Here is a 10,539-nt window from a genome sequence, read left to right as displayed (position 1 = left end):
ATTATTATAGTTTTATAATAAGTGTTGATATCTGGTTGTATATATCCTCTAAGTTTATTTCCTTTCAAGGTCCCTTGGACTATCCTTAGTATTTGTGTCTTTATATGAACTTTAAAGTAGCTTTTCAGTTTTCTCATACCACAAAACCTGCTGGACTTTAAATGTGATCTCATTAGTAGATAGCTAATTTGGAGAGAATTTATGTTCTTGTAATGCCGAAACTTTCAATTCATGAATATTATGTATCTCTGTGCCTACTTTAATTTTTTTCAATAATGTTTCAATAATATTTTGAAATTTTAGTAAAGAGGCCTTGTATATTTCCTTAAATTAATTCTTGAGTATTTTTTTTCTAATATAAGTAGTATGTTTAAAATTTTTGTTTTTTATTTGTTTATGGCTGATATACAATGAGTTTTTATATATTGTCTTTGTATCCAGTGACCTTGATGTATTCTTTTCTTAATTTAATAAGTTGTAGTCTACGGCCATGCCACCCTGAACACACCTGATCTCCTCTGATCTCGGAAGCTAAGCAGGGTCGGGCCTGGTTAGTACTTGGGTGGGAGACCACCTAGGAAGACCAGGTGCTGTAGGCATAAAAAAAAAAAAAATAATTAATTCAATAAGCTATAGATTTATAGTGGCTTTTTAAGTATAAAATCAGGTCGTCTGATAATAATAGCAGTTTTAGTATTTCATTTTTAATTTTTATGTATTTTTAATTAAATTTAATGGGGGGTGAAATTGATTAATAAAATTATATAGGTTTCAAATGTACAATTTAACAGTACATCATATGTATATTGCATGTGTATTCACTATCCAAAATCAAATCTCCTTCCATCACCATATATTTGACCCCTTTTACCCTATCTACCTTCCCTACCCTTTCCCTTTGGTTGTCTGTGTTTATGAGTTTTTGTTTGTCTTGTTCATTTGTTCATCTTGTTCATTTATTGCTTTCAGTTTTATATCCCACATATGAGTGAAATCGTATGGTTCTCAACTTTTTCTGTCTGACTTATTTTGCTTAGCATGATAATCTCAAGGTCCATCCATGTTATCACAATGGCAGTATTTTATCTTTTCTTATAGCTGAGTAATATTCCATTGTACATATGTATCACATCTTCTTTATCCAACATCTATTGGAGGACACTTTCCATGTCTTGGCCACCATGAATAATGCTGCAATGAACATCGGGGTATAGTACATCTATCTTTTACAGATAAATAGTGTTTGGGTAGACAACACCAAGAAGAGGAATTGCTGGGTCACATGCTAATTCTATTCTTAATTTTTTTGAAAAACCTCCATACTGTTTTGCATGATGGCTGTACCAATTTACATTCCCCCTCGACCTCTTCAACACTTGTTATTACTTGTCCTGTTGATAATAGCTATTCTAACAGGTGTGAGATGGTATCTCATTGCGGGTTTTGATTTGTATTTCCCCAAGAGCTAGTGAAGTTGAGCATCTTTTCATATGTCTCTTGGCCATTTGCATGTCTTCTTGGAAAAAGTGTCTGTTCAGGTCCTCTGTACATTTTTTAATTGGATTGTTTATTTTTTTATTCTTGAATTCTATGGGTTCTTTGTATATTTTGGATATTAGGCCTTCATCAGAGGCATTGTTTGCAAATATCCTCTCCCATTCTGATGGTTTTCTCTTTGTTTTGTTGATGGTTTCTTTTGTTGTGCAGAAGCTTTTTCGTTTGATATAGTTAGTCCCATTTATTTAATTTTGCTTTTATTTCCCTTGTCTTTGAGGTCAAATTCGTAAAATGCTCTCTAAAACCAAAGTCTATGAGTTTAGTACCTGTGTTTTCTTCTATGCAATTTGGTGATTCAGGTCTTATATTTAGGTGTTTGATCCATTTGAGTTCATTTTGGTGTATGGTGTTAGATAGCAATCCAGTTTTATTCTTTTACATGTGGCTCTCCAATTTTCCCAGCACCATTTATTGAAGAGGCTTTCTTTTCTCCATTGTATGTTTTTGGCTACTTTGTCAAAAATTATTTGCCCATACATACAAGGGTTTTTTTCTGACTTTAATTCTGTTCCATTGGTCTGTGTGTCTGTTTTTCTGCCAATACCATGCTGTTTTGATTATTGTCACTTTGTAGTATAATTTGAAGTCAGGCAGTATGATACCTTCGGCCTTGTTCTTTTTTCTCAGGATTGCTTTGGCTATTTGGGATCTTTTGTGATTTCATATAAATCTGATGATTTTTTGTTGTTGTTGTTCTACTTCTATTAAAAGAATGCTATTGGTATTTTGATGAGGATGGCAATAAGTCTCTATAATGCTTTGGGTGTGCTATCTTTCTTAATAATTACATTTTAAATGGATGGCCCCCAGGTCCTTGAGAAAGTCATTTTTAGGTTGTAAAACTGGCAGGAGCCTGAGAGAAGATTTACATTTTAAAGGAGCAGAGAAAAAAATTAACATTGCAGTCAGTTTTCTGAGGTAAAGCTCTAAAAAAAATGGAGATGCATGGTCCCCGGTCAAGAAGAAACTGTCTAAAGTTTATTCAAGTTGAAGACAACGTGAAGACTGCCTTGACCACCACTCTCTCACCTATATGGTTTCCAACTTTTGAAATTTTGTTCCTGTTGTTTGCTTTTCATTCTTCTCTGTCCTCGTGGGTTTTTTGTCTTTTTAAAAATCGCTTTACTTTTAGTAGAGCTGTAAGAGAGAGTGAAATTAGGTGCATGACTTTAATATAACATCTTTAATCAGAAGCATGAAAATTCTTTGAAAGATATGTCATATGCCCCTAAACTGTTTGTAGGTGTGAATAATGGCAGCTTCCATTCTTTAAAGGAAGAGCTTAGGGACAGAAATCTTGTTTGAGGGGGCAGCTTAGGAGATTTGTTTCTATACGAAGTCCATTTTTGCCTTGGATTATGGTTACCATTTAACCAAGGGAAGTAAAGCTTTCAAAAAAATTCTAATGAAGCAAGCACTAATTTGGTCTATTATGAGAGATACAGAGGAAATTGAGCAATTATGAGTGTTAGGTCTAATAAGGCTCCAGGGAACTTTGTCCCCCTAACTCCCTGTCTATAAATGCCCAAGGTAAAGCCCTGTTCTGTCTCCTCCCAGCATTAGCCTGAGAGCCAGCAGCTCTCTGTTTCGGAGACTCTCATTTCAGATTCAAGATACGAACTAGAACACTTCAGAATTCTGAAGACCTTAGTTGAGTGGAGTCAGAGTATCGTGTGTCCCAGATAATCTTAAATGCTCATTACAGACCCTCTTCTTTCTGGTCTTCTGTGTTTCAGCTGATGAATGAACGGTGATTACTCCAGCCTCTCCTTTAGGCCAAACGTTGGCTTGGCTTTGCGATCCTTTGTTGATCTCTTGGTCTCATCTGGAATCCTAGTCTATTTCTCGCTTTCCTTCCCCCTCCACCCCGCCAAACATACTTTTTTTTTTTTTTTAAACTCAGTTTAGCAATCTGACTTTTGCTTCTGGCAATTTTCCATCTGTATTTATTATTATTGACCTTAAACCCTGATTCCAGTTAATCTCATCACAAAGATTGTCAGGAAGAATCTGAGCTCTTCCCACTTTCCTTCAAAATTAAGGATATCTACAATGCCTTCTCAGTAACCAGGGTAACAGTAAAAAGAGAAGCTTGAGGCAAATGGTTGCAGGTAGGTTCAGCCTTTGGAATAATTTCTCCATCATGTCCATACTAGCTCTTACCTGTTGGCAGACACGGTAGATGAAGAAGCAGCAAAGGTAAGTAAAGGGACCTCATCACCCTGAGAAGACAGAGGCAAAGGTTGTCCCGAGGTTCTGGAAGCACCTCATTGTTGTCTCTAGGATCTATAGTTTTCTCAGGCTATAGACAGGATGAGGGATGAAAAACCTTTTAGAAAAAGGAAGAACAAAAGGGTAGGGCAAGAGATATCAGCACAAGAACAAAAGGTAAAAAGATGGGCTTACGGTGGAGAGTTTTGGAACCTTTTTAGAGGATTTGAGGACTTTTCTGATGTTAACTGGTTGGTGCCATAGGAATAATCTGACCAAGGCATTATTTGCCAACAGAGATAATGAAAGAGATGCATCTCTGCCCTAAAATAACTTGAAGTCTCTTTGAGAGCCTCAGTGGAATTGAAGGGACATACTAGCTAAAGGTAGATCTGGATGTCAGGAAAGCATAGAGTTGTACGCCGGTTCGCATCATCCTCCTCTTGACAAGATACACACTCATTTGGGTCTTAAAAGAACCTCTTGCCCTCCAGGATATGGTTATTCGGATGTTTCCCAGTTAGAGGAGTTCAATCTTTGTGAGGCATCATATTCACCTTGGAGAAATGGAATAGGTCAGAAAATAACTAAGCCTGTGGCTTTCTGATCACTCAGATAAGTTGTAAAGCTCTGCTATAGGCTCTTCAATTAATATAGGGTTAAGGAGTAGATAAATATGCAGTAGAGCTCAGATATTGCTCTTGCTAAAGTTTGAAGTATTCAAAATATGAACTTGAAAATATGAACAATGAATGCTTCAGTCAATTGGTTATTAATTTGGAGATAACCTTTTCTTTAGGTGTGGACATTGAATAGAAATCGGGAATAGGAATATATTTAGATTTGTAAGATACTGATGACAAAAAATAATGAAAAATGGAAAAATAGCTGACATAAGAAAGTATTGGCGCAGGGGCCTGGATACTCTGCTTCTCCTGCCATATCCTCCTCTAAGGCACAGTGTAAACTTTTTCAATCACTTCACTTTTCTGAACCTTAGCTTATTCATCTGTCAATCAAATGGAAGGGTTGAACTAAATTAATTTTTTTAATCCCTATTAAGCATCAAGATACTTGAGGAGGGTTTAGTTTTAGTTTTAGTTTTTAAATACAGGTACCTAGCCTGTATCCTAGAGAATTTAACTCAGTAGTTCTGAAGATTATGTATTTTAAACAAGCATCTCCCTTGATTATGATAAAGTGATCCACAGACCAATGTTAAGGGACCTCTGGACCAGATTCTGTGGGTTCTACTAGTTTTTAAACTTTGTTGTTCTTTTATTTAAAAAAAATATATACAAGATAAGAAGGGCAAGTGAAGCTAAAGACATCAAACTAGGAATATCGAGAGATTAAATATAAATGCGGTGTTAGAAAATCACTTTCTCTCTGTGTTGATTGATGATACAGTCTCTGGTGTCAAGTGTTACGGGTTTGAATTATGTCTCAAATATTTATGAACTATGGGTCCTTGTGCAAATTACTCTGACATTCTTAGCTTCGGTTTTCTTCTCTAAACAGTGTTAAGAAGAATAATCTCTGCTTTCTGGTGTTTAAGGATTAAAGGAGACAGTCTGTATGAAATGCTTTGTAGAATGCCCGACATAGAGCAAGTGGCTCGTAAATGTTAGCTGCAAGATGATGATAATGATCATGATGATGATGCCAGGGACAAAAATTCAAACAGTGAAAAGATGCAGAACTCCACATTTCGTATTTCAGGAGAAATGATAAGAAAGTCAAAGGAGATGATTCCTTTATATGCTCTTCACTCTAAAATGAGATACTTTCAAGGTTTTCAAAAGAATTTTGTATGGGTTTATGGGCTACCAAGAGAATATACAATTTAGCTCACTTCCATCTACTCGTGTATCCATGTTATTGCGATGATGAAACCAGTATGGGGCTACTGACCCCATTCAAGGCCAGGGTTGAACGTGCCCAGAGCCTCCTTAGAAGTGTATCATCCATATAAAAGACTGACCAGAGGGAAAGAGAGAGGAAAGGAAAAAACTGCAAGCATCCTAAGAAAGAGAGAAAAGAAGTCGGGTCAGATTGGAGGTAAAGTTAGGACTGGGGATGATAATAAACTTAAAGGAACATTGGGAGTTAGAAGATTTGGAAGTCATATTTCAACATGTAGAGCTCTAGAAGAAATCTAGCATTCTAACTGTCCTTCCTAGCTTCCAGATGCTACAGTGATGGAAAACCAATCCAGTGTCTCTGAATTTTTCCTCCGAGGAATATCTGCATCACCAGAGCAACAACAATTATTCTTTGGTATTTTCCTGTGTATGTATCTTGTCACCTTGACTGGGAATGTGGTCATCATCCTGGCCATCAGCTCTGACCCACACCTCCACACCCCCATGTACTTCTTTCTGGCCAACCTGTCTTTTGTTGACATGGGTCTGACGTCCTCCACAGTTACTAAGACGCTGGTGAATGTTCAGACTCAGCGGCATACCATCTCCTACGCCGGCTGCTTCACACAGATGTATTTCTTCCTGATGTTTGGGGACCTGGACAGCTTCTTCCTAGCCGTGATGGCCTATGACCGCTATGTGGCCATTTGCCGCCCTCTCCACTACTCCACAGTCATGAGCCCTCAAGTCTGTGCCCTGCTGCTTACATTGTGCTGGGTCCTCACCCATGCTGTTGCTCTGACTTACACCCTCCTTGCGGCTCGGCTGTCCTTCTGTGTCGTTGGGGAAATAGCTCATTTTTTCTGTGACATAACTCCTGTCCTGAAGCTGTCGTGTTCTGACACCCACATCAACAACCTGATGATTTTTGCCTTGGGAGGAACGGTACTCATTGTCCCCTTTATCTGCATTGTCATCTCCTACATTCGCATCGTATCGGCCATCCTGAGGGTCCGAACTCCCGGTGGGGCCGGCAAGGCCTTTTCCACCTGCAGTTCCCATCTCTGTGTTGTCTGTGTGTTCTATGGGACCCTCTTCACTGCCTACCTGTGCCCTCCCTCTGTTGCCTCTGAAGAGAAGGACATTGCAGCAGCTGCAATGTACACAGTGGTGATCCCCATGTTGAACCCCTTTATCTACAGCCTAAGGAACAAGGACATGAAGGGGGCCCTTAAGAGGCTTCTCAGTCGCCGGAGAGTTTTTTCCTTTTAGGAATAAAATGGCAACTTTGAATGAGAAGATATAGGTTTGGAGTCAGACAAACTTGATTTCAGTTTGAGTCTGCCACACGCAAACCATACGACTATAATCCTATTACCCAGCCTCTCTGAGCCTTGGCTTTCTCATCTATAAAATGGAGATAACAATCGATATCTAATAAGATGACTTAGGGGATTAAATGAGATAAACTATAAAATACATCTAGTATAGTGGCTAGTAATAGTAAGTTTTCAATAAATGATAGCTGTTATTATTACTACTGTTCTCACTATTCACCCCTCCCCGACTCAAAGTAAAAAAAAATCTTTTCCCTGAGATTCATTCAGTCAACAAATACCAGACACCTACTATTTGCTGGGAGCTGTTATAAGTGCTAAAGATGTAGCACTGAACAAGACAAAGTCCTTGCTTCCATGATATTTTCATTCTAGATTATTAATTTGTCAATTATAAAAAAAATTGAGGCTCTCTGTCTTGTTTATAGCACCAAATGGAGATTAAGACAAAAGAGATAAAGGATGGAGTTTACATTCCAGGAGATGCAGAATAGGTCGACTTCTCCATCAGGAGGCTGAAATGCAGTGTTTATATTTCAGTGCTTGTTGCCCCACTTCCCACAGTTTGCCAAGATTTCACCAGGACGGGCATTAGAGCACGCATACTGCCTCTTCCTCCATCTGATCAGAAATGTTCAACGCCAGCATCCTTTTTGTATCTAGTAGGTGTGAACACTGCAAACCTCTTTCCTTATTTGCCTTCAGGTTTGCCTTCAGGTAAAAGGGGCACCAACACCTTAAATTAGTTGAGAGATAGCCAAAATTGCATGTATAGGCATACAGGTGTTCTTCTACCTCCAAGAATCTTGGAAATATTTTAAAATATTATTGAAAAAAAAAATAAAGACCACATAATTTTAATTCCTCACTTTCCTCTGCTATGACCAAGTATCCACTGACTGCCTAACCACCCCCCTGCAACCACCACCACCACCACCACCACCACTGCAGTTTGTTTCTCAGATCTAACCTATCTTAAAATGTTTCCCTATTCCTGTATTATTTCAACAAATAATTATTGAGCATCTTTCATGAATCAAACTGCCCCAGGGGTCCGCAGTTGGGGAGTACAAATGTGACTCACTTAGAGCACATTTAGTAACTGAGGCTTCCATTGGTTGGATGACCTGGAAGAGGACTTCTGTTCTCTTTGGATCCTCTTTCCAGATAGTCTCTCTAGGGGTTCTGGGGTGGGGTGAGGAGGGCCTTCTCAGGTGACCAGAGCTGGAGCTGGTCGCAGCCCTGCATTCCTTCTGCGGTCATCTCCTCGGTCTATAACTCTCCCTTCATTTCATCGTCATCTATTGTTCTACAGACTGTGGGCCACTGATATTCTCCTCTGAGACACTGACTTCCAACTCGCTTCTGTCCTTTGAACTGGCAAGAAAAATATTCTCCACTTCTTGTAACCGGCTCTTTCAGGACAGGGTTCCCTGGTAGAGTTCTCAGGCCCTTAGTGACACAGTTTGCGAACACAAGGGAGGCCGAGGTGTGTGATTACAGGACACGGCCTTACACTATTCCTGAGGTCCACACCCCTCTGATGTTCTGGACCCACTGCTCAAACTGGCCCAGCAACTCCTACCTTCCAGTTTCTCTAGATGGTGGTTTCTCTAGATGGCCTTCTAGTTTCTCTCTCCATTCTGACCTTCGGGGTATCTTAATGCATCAACAGTTCAGTACATGTTTGAACCCTGTTTGGGGCTGGATTTAAGTTCTTTCCCACAGGCCCCAAGGAAACTAGATGAGACTGGGTGTCCATCTGGTTTCTCCTGTATCGTTCTGTGTCAGTTAGGAATGAGGTCAGCATGTGCAAAGATCCACGAAGGGACACTGTTGCCTTTCACTGTTCAGAAGTCTAGCATTCTTAGATGCCACTCTGCCCAAACAGTTATCACTGTATTCAAAGTTCCAAATTTATTCTTCCTTGATACATCCAGTTACACTCACCCCCAATCCCTAAATTCAAGCGCTATTCCTTTAAGGTAAACATATTGATATTAAAATAAATCACAATGAAATACAAATTGTTTATAAAGCTTTGCATTTTGGTTGTGTAACGTGAGTAAGATGTGCTTTTAATTGGGATCAGGAGTGTGTAGCGGGAGGTGATGAAGAACTTCCTGGTGCCTCTTGCCTCTCTAGGGAATATGCCTTTCTCCTACCTGGGACCCTTTTGGAAAGAGCAGATGGTCAGAAGCTTGCTCCTTCACTTCCTTAAGACTGTTAAATCTAGTCCAAATTATTCAGAGTGCCTAGCCTTCTGCTGTGTTCTTAAATATCAGTTCACAGAGCCACAACTCAAGAACAATCCTTCACTCTGCCACACTTCCTGTCAGTTTCCAAGACTATCTAGTCTACCTTCAGAGATTTTCTCTTCTCGATCCCCATGCCGTTGTTTTCATTCAAACACACGTCATCTGTTACCTGGATGTACAATGAGCCTGTCCCCAGGCTCTCAAATCCATTGCCAAACCCTCTCGCGCATTGGTTACCTGAGTAATCTTTCTAAAACACAAACATAATCATCCCCAGGTTTAATCTCTACTTCACCTCACCTCCAGCCAGCGGCACCCCATTACCTGCAAGGCAACATCTAAACTCCCTAAGAGCGCATCATAGCTCCTTTGCGATATAGTCCTCGTCTGCCTGTCTAGACTCATCTCTCGGTGCTCCCTTGACTTACACACATATGCTGTAGAAACACCAATGTTTTTACAATTCTCTGCTATTTCAATGTCCTCATACTCTCTCTGCCAAGACTGCCATTTCCCCCACTATGTGTTATGATCTTGAGCACCACATTCAAAACCCAGCTGAAGGGATGCTTCCTCTGTAAAGCCTTTGCCGATATCCTGGCTGCGTTAACTATATCCTCTGTTACGTTACTACCATTCATTATAATTATGTCGTTGTCCCTAAGCTTCAGTTTCCTCAGCTGAGAGATGCAGATAATAATGGTATATACTTCATAAGATTATTATGAGAATTAAAAGAGATAATACACGTAAAGCTTTTAATATAGTGCCTAATACACAATAACCATGTATAATAAGCACACTGAGTAGTAGTATCATTATATTAAATCGCTTTTTAGTACTTATACATATTTTTTAGTTCACCAGTCTCTACACTACTAGAATGTTCCCTTCTTTAGCATGGAGATTATGTCTTTATCCAGCTTTCTATGACCAGGACAAGGTACATTGTATGACATAGAGTAGATAACTTGCTAAATGGCTATTGAATGGTGGAATCTATAAGGAAAGTCTCATTATTTTTCTGGTATAACTCCAACTTTTTATCCTTAATAACAAGTAAATTAAATTTTATACGTACCTGAGTTCCCTCCTGATTTGATTTATATCTTCTTCCTCAAAAAAACCCTTTTGATTTCAAAGATAATAATCAATGCAACCCTTGCACTTTTTTCTTTTTCCTTCAAAAAGCTAAGTGATTCTAATTATTTAATAGATCCTCTCATCCATTTTCCTTTTGTAACAAAATAAGATCATTTTTCACTCTTAAAATGCACATATCAGAGTTGATAGTTGATATATTACTTATAA

General features: G+C 39.0%; 1 protein-coding gene and 1 non-coding gene across 2 annotated transcripts; both read left to right on the top strand.

Moving 5' to 3' along the window:
• Positions 1 to 480: 480 nt before the first annotated feature.
• LOC111740308 lies at positions 481 to 599 on the top strand. Its single transcript, XR_002780583.1, has one exon. It is a non-coding gene; the product is annotated as a 5S ribosomal RNA (ribosomal RNA).
• A 5,370-nt stretch (positions 600 to 5,969) lies between these two features.
• On the top strand, positions 5,970 to 6,905 carry LOC111740306 (olfactory receptor 1N1). The gene has a single exon (XM_023531130.1). It carries the CDS (start codon positions 5,970 to 5,972, stop codon positions 6,903 to 6,905), a length of 936 nt encoding a protein of 311 aa, XP_023386898.1.
• The last annotated feature ends 3,634 nt before the right edge of the window (positions 6,906 to 10,539 follow it).

Source organism: Pteropus vampyrus, unplaced genomic scaffold (assembly GCF_000151845.1).
Source record: "Pteropus vampyrus isolate Shadow unplaced genomic scaffold, Pvam_2.0 Scaffold61, whole genome shotgun sequence".
Taxonomy (NCBI): Eukaryota; Metazoa; Chordata; class Mammalia; order Chiroptera; family Pteropodidae; genus Pteropus; species Pteropus vampyrus.
This window is presented reverse-complemented; position numbering and strand designations above follow the sequence as displayed.